At 51.6% G+C, this 13610-nt stretch overlaps 3 protein-coding genes across 3 annotated transcripts, besides 10 other annotated features; 2 read left to right on the forward strand and 1 right to left on the reverse strand.

The window, feature by feature from the left end:
• Window positions 1-1398: 1398 nt before the first annotated feature.
• Window positions 1399-1566: a microsatellite.
• A 917-nt stretch (window positions 1567-2483) lies between these two features.
• PVX_097945 (hypothetical protein, conserved) lies at window positions 2484-4232 on the forward strand (the record flags this gene model as incomplete). The annotated part of the gene is made up of 1 exon (XM_001613199.1): window positions 2484-4232. One exon carries the CDS (start codon window positions 2484-2486, stop codon window positions 4077-4079), a length of 1596 nt encoding a protein of 531 aa, XP_001613249.1. The 3' UTR covers window positions 4080-4232.
• Window positions 3384-3403: a microsatellite.
• Window positions 3442-3470: a microsatellite.
• Window positions 3472-3514: a microsatellite.
• A 785-nt stretch (window positions 4233-5017) lies between the features above and the next one.
• On the reverse strand, window positions 5018-6808 carry PVX_097940 (cell differentiation protein rcd1, putative; the record flags this gene model as incomplete). The annotated part of the gene is made up of 1 exon (XM_001613198.1): window positions 5018-6808. One exon carries the CDS (start codon window positions 6806-6808, stop codon window positions 5018-5020), a length of 1791 nt encoding a protein of 596 aa, XP_001613248.1.
• Window positions 6276-6306: a microsatellite.
• Window positions 6415-6526: a microsatellite.
• A 132-nt stretch (window positions 6809-6940) lies between the features above and the next one.
• Window positions 6941-6962: a microsatellite.
• A 717-nt stretch (window positions 6963-7679) lies between these two features.
• Window positions 7680-7699: a microsatellite.
• Window positions 7700-8472: 773 nt separating this feature from the next.
• Window positions 8473-8492: a microsatellite.
• A 1504-nt stretch (window positions 8493-9996) lies between these two features.
• Window positions 9997-10089: a microsatellite.
• Window positions 10090-10635: 546 nt separating this feature from the next.
• Window positions 10636-12672, forward strand: PVX_097935 (subtilisin-like protease precursor, putative; the record flags this gene model as incomplete). The annotated part of the gene is made up of 2 exons (XM_001613197.1): window positions 10636-12026; window positions 12061-12672. The coding sequence occupies exons 1-2, from the start codon at window positions 10779-10781 to the stop codon at window positions 12670-12672; spliced, it is 1860 nt and encodes a 619-aa protein (XP_001613247.1). The 5' UTR covers window positions 10636-10778.
• Between the last annotated feature and the right edge of the window lie 938 nt (window positions 12673-13610).

Consider the following 13610-nt stretch of genomic DNA (forward strand, 5'->3'; position numbering starts at 1 on the left):
AAATGAATTCACGTAGTTACGCACGTACGCGCGTTTGTATGTACATGCATATGCATATGCACGAGGGGATGCATAACGGCAGAGTGAAAAAAAAAAAAAAAAAAAACTCGCGCGCGCGTTAACAATCGCGGGCCAGAAATTACCGGCAAGAGGGTTGGGCAGCCTGGCGCGCGTGCCGTTAGCGGACGGGTGAAGCGCCCCTCGATCGATCGCCGACTCGCTTATGTTGCAGTTAAACGGGGGAAATTGCACAAGATGAAGTTTTTTTTCCTTTTAAAAGCTTTCGCCAAGTTTTCCCAAGTGCCCATTTCGACACGCGGAAAAGTGCTCCGTCCCGCCGACTCTTTTTTATTTTCCCCGCCAAGTTGCTCGCTGGTAAGCTGGTGGGGACCTGCTGCTTTAGCTGCGGACTGACCGCGCGATGAGTGGCACGGAGGTTCTTTCCTCTAACTACCCTCAGGCGTATGGCGGCGAAGCGGATGCAGCTTGCTCGATAGGAAGCCCCGCGGGGCTCGGCGTGGCTGAGCGTAGCTCGGCGGGGGGTAGGACGGCCATCTACACAGAGGTGCGCCAGCTGGAAGGGCGCAGTTGAACGGGGAGCGTCACCCTAAAGTGGCATCGTAAGGGGCCATCATAAAGTACCCGCGTAATGTACCACCTAACGTGTCAGTCAGCTTGCCACCCCCCCGTGTCGGTTGTAAATCAGAATGAACCGTTCCGCGTGCGCCAAGGTGAGCAAATTGGACAGATGGGAAAAAAAAAAAAAAAAAAAAAAGCTACACCAATTTGTTAACAGAAAACATAGCGGTAATGACGCTACACCGAAGGGGGCGAACTTCCCGCAAGGTACTCTGTTGTGGAAAAGTCGTTCCCCTGTGGAGGTTTATAAGTACAAGGAGCGGCTACGCTGGGCAGACATGTTTTTTTTTTTTTTTTTTTTTCTTCATCCATGATTCTTCCCGCCATTACATGCCTAACTTGTGACTACCCTAATGGCAGACGTATGGGAGGTGTGATCCCCTTACGTACGTTCGAACGTAATCCGCCTCGCCTTTGCTTCCCTTCCGACGCGGGACAGCGTACGTCCAACCCTGGAGGGTACACAAACGGGGAAAACACCGCCCCTCTCCACACGGTTAAATGTGCTGGCACGGATTGCCCCCTCTTGGGAAAGCGAGACAAAGCAGTGCCCATGATGAACCGACCCGACTCTCGCAGGAAAAAGCAACAGTAAAGAAAAGAAAGACTACTCACAAAAGGGCATTTTATTTTTATTAACATTTTTTGCCACCGAAAATGATCTACGCTAAATCGGGTTATCCGCTTAGCTATATGTACGTCTGCGAACGGGTAGGGAGGATCTCCCCCATGAGTGGGTGGTGCCGGTACAAACTGCTGCTGCAACAACCTGGTGTACCGCCCTCCTAGGTAGTGAAGAAGACACGTAAGCTGCGAGTGGAGAGGACGATCTGGGGTGCTTCTCCTCGGGTGGCCACCACGGATTCCCCCAACGGTGCACCTAACTACGTGCGTTTAGTCTCCCCCCGGTGATGTACGCAAAGGCGTGCCAAGAGTCCTCTGTGTAGACGTGCGCACAAACGTAAAGAGATACAAAAAAGGGGTAACCTGCCCGACTGCCCTTCTTCCCGCCATTCCTGGTCCACCAGCTAAAGAACCAATCATATGAGCCGCGTCGATTGAGACTCTCTTTCCCATTTTTAACATGTGCGATGTGATATGAAGTGAGGTACAGGTGTGGGGAGGGGGCAGTCCCACTGCTTCACCCATTTGGCGTTCGTATTTGATTCATTTGTTCGCAGCGGGTTGGAGAGAAAAAAAAAAAAAAGAAAAACACACCGATGTGATGAGTGCGGCGGTGATCACTCCGGTTGGGGAGCCAAACTCCTTTACGAACCGACTGGAGGACCGGAAAAAATAAAGAAGAAAAAAAAAAAAAAAAAAAAAAATGATCGCCTGCCCCACCCCCCATCCGTCATGCGAACGTACAGGGGAAGGGGTGCGCACCGGCAGCGATATCTCTGCAAACTACGCTTCTCCGATTTTTTTTTTTTTTTTTTTTTTTCTGTTACTACGTATTCAGTTGGGGAAGCGAAGGGAGGCAGCTTCAAAGGTTCACACGCTCAATTGGCAGAAGAGTAAAGAGAGGGAGTGAAAGAGAAAAAAAAAAAAAAAGTGCGAGGTGTGGACGTGCGGATACGTGCAGGTATATGGCCAAGAGGGGCTGCCCGCGCGGACGCACGAGAGGCGCATGAGCGTTTGCATGAATGTACGCATGTACGTATGCATATACGGATGCATATACGTACGCATGTATGTACGCATGCCTATAGAGGAGAGGGTCTTCCAGTGAGGACAGAAGCGAGGCACCACGGGAGGGGCGCATAGAAGGATCGAGGCACTGCGTGAGCCGTACCACTGGAGAAGTACCACCTGAGCAGTCCCCACCGCGCCCTCAACGAACGATGAGCACCATCGTCGTACGCCTCAGGTGCGAAGTAGGAATCTATCGCATCGAAATTAACCGTGACCAAAGGCTGACCGATTTGAAAAGCAAAATTGAGGAACTGCTAAATGTGCCGGTGGAGGAGCAGCTGCTTTTTTTGCAAGAAGAACCCAACGTCCCGTTGACAGACAATGGGGCGCTGCTCGAACAGTGTAACATTACGCATGGGTGTGTACTTCTTTTGAAGGGCGAGGTGAAGAAGCCGAGCGCGAGTGGTGGGAAGCGGTTGGATGGTGATGGATCTACAGGGGGGAGTGCCAAGTGGAAGAGCGATAAGGGGGGTACCCCCAATGAGTGTAATGCAGGGGGTGCGAAGAAGGTAAAGGGGTTCGAGCAGACGAACGCGGGGGGGGGTAGCGGCCTAGATGGGCTTGGCCAGCCTCCCCGAGAGGACCGGCTAACCCCCCAAAAGGGAAAAAAAGAGGAGGAGGGAAAAACCAACAAGGGAAAGGAGCAGATCACCCAGGGGACGGGCGAAAACCAGGCGAACTTCAAATCGTTTGACCACTTCCTAAAAATGAGGGAATACAACACGACGGACCTCCCACTCAACCTGACCTACCAATCTGTTTTTCTAACGAAGGGCAGGTTCATTAAGATCCCCTTGAGCGTGACCCTAAAGCACCAGGAGTATCGCCATGTGGACCACCTCGAACTTATGAATGTAGAGGAGGTGAAAAACTTCGTGCAGTATTGGTACACCAATGGGAGCATGTGCGAGCAGAGAGTTGGTTGGATGTATGGCTACTACAGGGAAGACCCTCATTACACTCTGGGCATTCGAGCGGTATGCGAATGTATTTACGAACCCCCACAGATAAATGAGGTAGATAAGGTTAAGCTGCTCCCCGATGACTTTCTCCCCTCTGTAGATGTGATTGCCAACCGATTAGGTTTAGAACGAATCGGTTGGATCTTTACACATCTGCCAAGGAAGGAACACCTAACATCGGAGGAAGTGGTGCAGATAGCCAATTTGCAGCTAGCCAATTTGAAGAAAAACATGCACTATACAAATTATAGCGTTTCTAATTTTATCACCTGCACAATATCTCCAGATCCTATGTTAAGTAACGAACCAGTGACCAATGCATTCATGGTGTCGGATATGGGGATGGCATTAATTAGATCCTCCCTGGTGGACTCGACGCAAACGGATCCTTCCCATATACAGCTGAGGAACCCCGTGCGCAACGAGCTTCTTCCTCTCATCCTAGAAGGAGGAAAAGAAACCAATAAATTTGATACGGACTGGTTTATTGTTCGAATTAATGAATCTGCTCCTAAGGTGGTTAGGTCCCTTTTTAAAAACTTCCACTTCCCTAGGGAAAATCGGCTGCACTCGCCCACTGCCTACGACGTGAAGGAGTACTTCGCCAGCCCCAAGCTGGAGAGGGGCACCAACGGCATGCACAGGTGCTCCGACTTCCACTTGATTTTGTTCGTCTGCCGCGTGCTCGACATGGAGACTGCGCTCGCGCTCTGCGACGCCGCGCTCAGCAAGAAGGAGATCGACCCCATCATGGAGGAGATACTCACCTCGGTGAAGGTGTAGCGGGGGAGAAGCGGCCAAGCGGTGAAGCGGCGAAGCGGCGCGGTCAGCGTCGTGGTTAACCGGGTATGATACATGTGTGCGTATATATGTGTGCGTATATATGTGTGCGTATATATGTGTACGTATATATGTGTGCGTATACATGTGTACGTATACATGTGTACGTATACATGTGCACGCATTTTTTCTTCTTTTTTTTTCCCCAACGATCGCCCATTTGCCCCATAAAACTGTCTATACCTTGTCGAATCGTCCATGTTGCGTGCCCCCCGTAAATGGAGTTAGCCAGTTAAGCTGCCCCCACGCGGGGTCCACTCTGTGTGACGAAAAAAAAAAAGTAACAAACGGAGGGACGCCTTTTTCCACCTTTTTTTACCTGAACAACCTGACTTGTTCAGGCGAAAAAGGGGGCGTCCACCCCCACGCGGATTGTCCGCTTCGCCCCAGAGGAATTCACTCACCGGGGAATAAAGCAAAATGATCTTCTCTTTCACCAAATAGATGGGGATACTCCAGTGAACTGCCTCTCGGAGGAGGGGATCTCCACGGAGGGCATGCACACATCATGGTTAGCGTTTTTTTTATCGCCAAAATTTGCAAAAAAAACTCCGCTAAAAGGGGTTGGATAACCCATTTTGCAATTCTCGACGATAAAAGGAAAAAAAAAAAAGCAAAACGGCAAAGCGGCTAAGCGGCACTCCGCAGATGGAACAATAAACGAAAAAATTCAAAAAAATAAAAAAAAAAATAAAATAAAACTCCCACACTTCGTGTGATATGTGTGGAGGTACCCACAGCATTAACGCATTCGTGTGTACCTCCCCTGGGCAGAGAAAAAGATGCTGCCTCTTCCCCGCGGGATGCGTCCTACGTCCGCTCGAATGAACTCGCGGCAGGACGGGGCCTCCCCCCTTACGGGAGGAAGAAACAATCGACACTTAATGATTGGGTCCGCTGGCTGCGTTGCTTCCGTTGTTGTTGGCACTGCCTCCATTGCTTCCAGCTTTCCCATTGCTTCCAGCTTTCCCATTGCTTCCAGCTTTCCCATTGCTTCCAGTCTTCCCATTGCTGCCAGCTTTCCCATTGCTTCCAGTCTTCCCATTGCTGCCAGTCTTCCCATTGCTGCCAGCCTTTCCTGCGCTGTTCGCAGTGCTACTTCCCTCGTGTGCGCCGGGGACGTTTGTCCCGTTGCTGCCGCTGCTGGGGTTGTTCGTCACTCCGGCTGCGCCATTCGCGCTATTCACGCCATTCGCAGCGCTGCTCATGGCATTGCCGCTCGGGGGAGCATTACCCAGTGCACTCGCTGCCGCGCTAGAGGGTGCCGCGCTCGCGCTGGCCATCGCCTTAACCGTGCCAGCTTTGCTGCTAACGTTGGGGTTGCTCGCACTGCCCATGTGCACCTTGTCCTTAAAGGAGTTGCCGCTGCTGGAGACGAGGCCTCCAGTGGGATGCGCCCCACCAACATGACCACCACGCGACGGGTCAGCGGAGGAACCCTCGCTCATGCTGGCCGGAATGCTCACTCCCGTATAGGTGCCCTTCGAAGCGCCGGCACTGTGCAGACCCTGTCTCGCCCCAGGGTGTGCCCCGCCCACGCCGCCGTGTGCTCCCGCGTGGGTAGCGGCGTGGTTAGCGGCGTGGCTAGCGGTGTGGCTTCCAACATGGCTTCCAACATGGCCGCCAACATGACCGCCAGCATGCCCGCCAGCATGGCCGTGCAGGACATCCTCGCTGTTAATATTGTAGAGCAGCTGCAGCAGCCACTTCTTGGTGTAGGGGTCCTCCTTGAGGCACGGAATAAAAGCCTTGTGCACATGTCGCAGCGATTCGGGGAGGCACTCCCTAAGTGCCTTCAAGGCCTTGGGATTTTCGGACAGCCGTAGGTAACACCTCACAATGTGCTTTAACAGTCTAGAGGAGGGATTCTCTACGAGGGAATTTACCATATTAGAAAGGACCGTAGAGACGGCATAGAATCTCACCGGAGTGGCACAGATGTAGTTGAGACCTAATTCGTCGATTAGGATCTTCTGAACGATGAAGGTGGCCACTGTTTTGGACAGCTCACTGCCAGTCTCCATAATACGTAAGCACAGTGGGATGATCTCCGTCTGCAATAAAAAATTAATTACGTCGGGGTTATCGACCTTAACTAATGCACCAATAACCCCTAAAGAAGTTAGGCGTAGATATTCAAACGGTCTATTTTTTGATTCTGCGTTTAGAAAAGGATATAGGAACAAAGGGATGTGTGCGTTTAGGAAGTGCTGCTTGGTCTCGGGGTGCGAAGCGACACACTGGAGGAGTGCCAACGAGTTGCATACGCGGTTGGATGATGATGTGGTTAGTAAGGGAGGTGACAGCTGGGGATATATAGAAACGATCTCTTGAAGCAACGTTGTTATTGTTCCAAAGGAATTCCACAGCACCGGTGCAATGTCGTGGTAGGTTTCTCTTTTTCTAGACAGCTCTAGTAATGCACTCTCCCTCTTATCTGAGTAGCACAGGTCGAACACCAGTTGGTACACTTTCCTCTTCTCCTCGTCATCCGTTGGGGGCGCGTTGCGCGCGCTGGCTGGTTTGTTCGCCTGGCTGCCATTCCCGCTTCCACTCCCGCCGCTGTTCACGCCGCCATTCCCGCTTCCACCCCCGCTGCTGACTTCGTTCTGAGCGTGCTCGCTCTGTTGGCCGTGCGGACCCACACCGCTACTCGCAGCGGCGCTGCTCATGCCACTCACGGAACTGCCGCTCTTCACGTTGCGCGCGCTTGAAGGGGGAGCGGCGCCGTGGCTGGACGATGCTCCCTGTGCTCCCTGGTGTTGGGGGGCGGGGTGTCCGCCTCCAGTGACAGCGGTAGCGGTAATGGTAGCGTTAGCGGCAGCACTGCCTGGAGCCATTCCCTGCGCCACGCTGTTCGGGGGAGCTGCTGCGGTGGTGAGTGGCGGTCCACCCTGGCTGGGGGTACTCACGTTGGCCATGCCCTGGTTGGGGTTACTCTGGTTAGGGTTGCCTTGACTGGGGTTACCTTGACTGGGGTTGCCTTGACTGGGGTTGCCTTGACTAGGGTTGCTCTGGTTAGGGTTGCCTTGGCTAGGGTTACTCTGACCGGGACCGCCCTGATTGGGGTTCCCCCTCGCGGCGTTCCTCCCCGCAGCACCTCTGCTGGCGCTGCTCTCATTCGTGCTGTGGCGGTAGGCGCCGCCCCGCGCGCCCAGCCCAGCGGCACTGTTGACGCCGCTCACGCTCCCTGCAGCGCTGCCACTCGCCCCGCCGCCCCCAACACCGCCATTCGCGCCGCCAACGCTGCCAACGTTGCCAACGTTGCCAACGCTGTTCACGCTGGTCACGTTGCCCGCGTTACCCACGTTGTACCCACTGGCAAAGCCGTCATTGCTCACCATCGTTCGAAAGGGGCAGATGGCTCTTCGGGGGTGGGGGAGTAGGCTCGAAAAGGGACAGAAAAAAAAAAAAAAAAGTTACCACACAAAAGGGGAAGAAAAAAAAATGTAAATTAACCAACGGCGACGCAAGCCAAGGCGAAGTCGCTCAGACCAGCGAAACGTCGTTCAAAGCAGGACGAAGTGAAATGAAGAAAAAAAAAAATAAAAATAAAAAATAAAATAAGCTCACCTGTCAGGTGGCGGTTCAACGGGCAGCTGCTATGAGTGATACCTTTGGATCGCCGCTACAAAAATGGGAAGTCATTTTTGGGGGGAGGGGAAAAATGCCCCCCACTCGGGGTCGCGCGGAGGGGGGGGAAGAAGCCCTACGCAAATGATGTGAAGCCCTACGTAAATGACGCGAAACGAACTTGGCGGGGAGGGGGACAGATGGTATTCTGCAGAGCAATGTTTCGTGGGAGTAAACTCCTCGGGGTTATTTCCCCTCCACTGGTTGGAAAGAGCAAAATTTATTTTATTTTATTTTATTTATTTTTTTTTTTTCCTTTCCCAAACGTATAACTTTTTAACCCCTTCTGGTGTGACCGCGTCGCTGGGCAGTAGCCACCATTTCCAGGGTCCCTTTTACGTCGGCGCACAGTTGATGCTTCTTTTCTCATTCGAGAACTGCTTTATCGCTTCCTTTTAATTTCTACGTCTCATGCGAGGAGCGTTCCGCGTGCATGCTGCAGGTACGTACGAAGCGGTGACCGGTCAAGCGCGGTGAGAATGACCCTCAATCTTAGTTGCTTGCGTGAAAGGGGAGTGCGTCCCTTTGGGGAGGAATGGTTGCTCCGTCGAGGCGATCATCACGGTGGCCACCACGGCTGCAAGGTGAGAAACCCATGTGCAGAGACATGACTCTTTGTTTTGCCCCCCCCCGTGGCGGAGTCCCACCAGGCCCACGCGTCAACCTTCCAGACCAATCGCTAACCGGTCATTTGTGATGGGGAGTACCGCTCTCTCGGATAGTGAGTGGCTAATGAAGAAAGCGGAGGAGATGGCCATCCGCTCCTTTCCCCCGTTTCCAGTTGGGGAAACCGCGGTGGACGCAATAAAGTGTTATTCACGCAAGTGCAGATGAGCAGTGGGACTTGTCCCCCACGGAGTGACAAAGGGGGCCGTAAAAACGCATTTCCATTTTGTAACCCCCAGAGGGAAGGCGAAATGGTCTTCCTTTTTTTGCCGAAACGGTAAGAGGCTAAGTTATGGAGGTACATAACCGCCAGACGTGGCAACTCCTCTTAGTCGAGTGATGCAGTCACTCAACGTGTTCTCGGCCCAGGTGCGTCAAAAGGTGTTTCTTTTTTTTTTCGAAAAGAAGGTGTAAAAATATGTTTTAACGGGGGTCTTCCCCTCGTTGTGAGGGCTGCTCCCCGTTCGGCGCAATTTTGGACAAGGCAGTCGCGCTGGGTGGACTGCCCTTTCATTACTCACCCAGTGATCAGCAGAAGGTAGAAAAAAAAAAAAAAAAAAAAAAAAAAAATAGCTAGCTAGCTAGCTAGCTAGCCAAGCAACAAAGGGGACGTAATTTCCCGACGCGGAACCCCCAGTTGGCAGTTTCCCCCTTGGAGGGGGCGAAACGACCGTTGCCGAAACACCCGTTGCCGCTTCTCCGCGCACCCCGCAGGGGGGCAGCAACAAACTTACAATTAAATTTTTCCCGCTTTGGTAAAATGTGCACTATGGGGTATGAGGGGGGGCCAACTCCGCTGGCTGTTTTGTTTTGCTTTGTTTTTTTTTTTATATTTTTTTTGCTGCTTAAAGAGAACTACTAACAACCGATGCTGCCGTGTCGTATGGCCCCCACACAACGGAGCGGGAAAAAAAAAAAAAAAAAAAAAGAATTTTTTAACCGCAGTGGAAAAAAAAACGGAGTTGGAAGGGGGGCAAAAATGGAGGGAATTGACCACCCCGTACCCAGTCGCGGACGATGACCCCCCTTAATTTAAAAATGGGCGAAAGACGCAAACGGGAGGAAAGACGCAAAAACGGAAATTTTTCCGCCGACCGGAAAATGCACACCAGCGCCAACATCTGCGGTGCGCGGAAGGAGAGAGAGTCGACCTTAGAGAGGAAGAAAAAAAAAAAAAAAAAAAAAAAAAGGAATCGACGTGGGGAAAATCGCAGAACCGCTTTCCCCGTTGAGTCAAACGCGAAACGTCGACACTAGGGTGCCAGTGCCCCACGGGGAACGCCCAACTTGAGAGTGTCTTATGCAACTGTTTTTTTTTTTTTTTTTTTTTTTTTTTTTCTTTGCACATGGTAATTTCCCGCGTCTAGATATTTACGCACAGGGAGGAAGTGCACTCTCCTTAGTGTAGAAGCACTTGCGGACATTAAAGGAAAAGAATCAGGTAGATGCAGTGTGCTAGGGGTTAAAAACGTGCGTAATCAAATGGGAGGGGTCCGTCTGAGCGTTCCATTTTTCTTACACGAAATTGTTTTAACGACTCCGGCTTTGTGAAGAAGAGGTGTGAATTTTGTGTGGAAAAAAAAAAAAAAAAAAAAAAAAAAATAGATAGTAAATAATAAAAAAAAAATAAAATAAAAAAAAAAATAAACAAAATAAATTGTCTCCTTTTTTACCACATTGACTTCTTCCACAACTGCGATCACCACTGTCGCTATCCTCACGTGGACAACCTCCAATGAACGAACGGAAGAAACGCCACTTAGACGCACTTCGCGGCCCTGGCCTTTCCCCCCTGACACGCCACAAAACTTAATTTTTAATAGGACTGTCATTTTTAGTATATTTTATATTTTCTTAGTGAAAGGCAACTGTTGAGGAGAGAGAACCTCCGCGTTGCTTGCTACCTCTGTTTGTTCGTTTTTCCCCCTTTGTGTGAGGCACCACCTGGTCGGCGCATATCGCTCCAGGGAGTCCCTCGCTTGTCTGCGCACACACAAGCGCATATACACGCATGCACATATACATGCACATACGCCTGTGTTGCTCCTCCATGTGTACGTACACCCGCGCGGACTTCACCGCAAATTTATTTTGACTTTTTTTTTTCCTTTTTTTTGCGTTCCCCCGTTTGCTGCGCTTCGCTTCCTAACCGCGGCGCGAACGTGTGTAGGAGCGTGACAGGCGAACTGGAAATCTTCGCGCTGGAGGAGCAGCACGTACGTCTGCCGCACGAACGTCTGCCGCACGAACGTTTGCCGCCAACCCGCCTAGCTGATAAGCGGTCCACCTATAACAAACAGCTCTCGCTGCACCCCCCCGTGGTAACTCCTGCACAGCAGCGCAATGGTGCTGACGCGAAGAGCAGCGCTCCTCCTGTGCCCCTGGGTAATCCAACTGGTAATCAAGCGAACCCTCGCAGGGGACATCCTGCCGAATGAGGGCAAGAAGGAAAAGGATGATGTGCATAAAATTATAAGCGAGTTGCGCTTCCTACAGAAGGTAGAAACCATTTTGGAGAGCAGCAACATGAGCGTTTCAGATGTGGAGGCAGATGCGAATGCGTATAATCCTGATAGGGACGCCCCTAAAGAGGAGCTGCAGAAGCTCCAAGACCAGCAGGAAACCCCCTCGAAGGAGCCTAATAACCTACGGAATAGCCCCCAAAAAAGAGCAGAAAAAAAAGAGTCACCTGGGAAAAATAAAAAGTCGTTACGCTTAATTGTGAGTGAGAACCACGCCACGAGTCCCTCCTTCTTCGAGGAGTCTCTCCTTCAAGAAGACGTGGTGAGCTTCATCCAGAGCAAAGGGAAGCTATCCAATCTGAAGAATCTAAAATCGATGATAATCGATTTGAACAGCGACATGACGGATGAGGAGTTGGCAGAGTACATTAGCCTGCTGGAGAGGAAGGGGGCGTTGATAGAATCTGACAAGCTCGTGGGGGCGGACGACGTGAGCCTTGCATCTGTAAAGGATGCGGTCAGGCGTGGGGAGAGTAGCGTCAATTGGGGTAAACTCCGCAGCACCATGTTGGAGGTTCCAAGCGGGGAGTCCCCCCCCAGCCACGCCGCTAGCAGTGGCAGCCCCTTCGATGACGATGATGACCTCCTGTCGGAGGCGGCCCTCCACAGGGAGGAAGCCCACCTGGCGGGGAGCAAAACCACCAAGGGGTACAAATTCAACGATGAGTACAGGAACCTGCAGTGGGGGTTGGACCTCGCCAGGCTAGACGAAACGCAGGATCTTATAAACGCAAACCGAGTGAGCGTAACCAAAATCTGCGTAATTGACAGCGGGATCGATTACAACCACCCCGACTTGAGGAACAACATAGATGTGAATGTGAAAGAGCTGCACGGAAGAAAAGGAGTGGACGATGATAGCAACGGAGTCGTGGACGATGTGTATGGAGCCAATTTTGTAAACAACAGTGGAGATCCTATGGATGATAATTACCACGGAACACATGTCTCTGGAATCATTTCCGCCGTTGGGAATAATGGCATAGGTATAGTGGGGGTAGATGGGCACTCTAAGCTAGTCATATGTAAGGCACTAGATCAACACAAGCTGGGACGACTAGGGGACATGGTTCAAATGCATTGACTACTGCATAAGCAGACAGGCACATATGATTAATGGTAGCTTTTCATTTGACGAGTATAGCAATATCTTTAATGCGTCTGTGGAGCACCTACGATCTCTGGGAATTCTTTTCTTCGTCTCGGCCAGCAACTGTGCACATGATAAGCTCTCCAAACCGGACATTGCCAAATGCGACCTCGCCGTTAATCATAGGTACCCTCCCATCTTGTCTAAAACGCACAACAATGTAATCGCTGTTGCGAATTTGAAGAGAGACCTAGATGAGAGCTACTCCCTCTCTGTTAACTCCTTTTACAGTAATATTTATTGCCAGTTGGCTGCTCCGGGGACTAATATATATTCTACCACGCCTATGAATAACTATCGGAAGCTCAATGGCACTTCCATGGCATCTCCGCACGTGGCTGCAATCGCCTCCATCGTTAGGTCTATCAACCCTAATTTGACTTACCTGCAAATTGTCGAAATTTTGAGGAACGCCATTGTGAAGCTCCCCTCCCTCACCGAGAGGGTCTCGTGGGGAGGCTACGTCGACATCCTGCGCGCCGTCAACCTGGCCATCGACTCCAAGGCGGCGCCCTACATCAAGTCGCACTCCTGGTTCAGGTGGAAGCAGGGCAGTAGGCGGTAGGCGGTGGACGGTGGACGGTGGGCGGTGGGCGGTGGAGCGGTAAAGCGGTGGAGCGGCACGCGACAGGGCAACAGAGCAACAGAGCAACAGAGCGGCGTCACATCAGAGCGACCGCGCAACAGAGCAACAGAGCAACAGAGCGGCGTCACATCAGAGCGACCGCGCAACAGAGCAACAGAGCAACAGAGCGGCGTCACATCAGAGCGACGCGCAACGGATGCGCCTCCCGGCGGGACGAGGCGAAGGACCCCCCAACTTGCGTCTTTGCCTGTGTGTGCATGCGGAGGGGGGTACCCACGCGCTGGTAAGCAGCTCGCCAACCGATCGCCAAACCGCTCACCCTAACATGTGTGTCCTTTTTGCAAACATTTTGTGCGTGCTTGGCTCGTCTACCTTGAGCCAAGCTCTCCCCCCAGATGCGCCTTTTCACTCGGGCGTCTTATGGAAGGGGTCGCACCTCACTTGTGATGACCATTCCGTCCTGCACACTGATTTGTGCCTACGTTTATCCCGCATCTACGTTACTACGTTCATCCCTAAACTTTGTTCCCTCGTTTATCCGGCAACTTCGTTGCTGCCTTTTTTTTTCCAACAGATTTGTTAGCAGTCTTTTACCTTTCACCTGAACATGTTCAGGCAAAAACTGTTAAACTTTGTTAGCCGATTGTTACGCAGCGTACTGTTTGGGAGGTACCCGCGTGTAAACACTTCGAAAGAGTGTCGAAAACGCTTCAAAAGCGATTCAAAAACGATTCAAAAACGATTCAAAAACGATTCAAAAACGATTCAAAAACACTTCGAACCTTGTCAGCGTCAAAAGCGCCTACTTCCGCTTCGCCCTCCCTTCACAGCGGCGCGCATTTCTGCATAGGAAAAAGCAGTACATGTGTGCAGAGCGCCGCTTCTTTTTTTTTTTTTTTTTTTTTTTTAAGCGAACA

Source organism: Plasmodium vivax, chromosome 10 (genome assembly GCF_000002415.2).
Source record: "Plasmodium vivax chromosome 10, whole genome shotgun sequence".
Taxonomy (NCBI): Eukaryota; Apicomplexa; class Aconoidasida; order Haemosporida; family Plasmodiidae; genus Plasmodium; species Plasmodium vivax.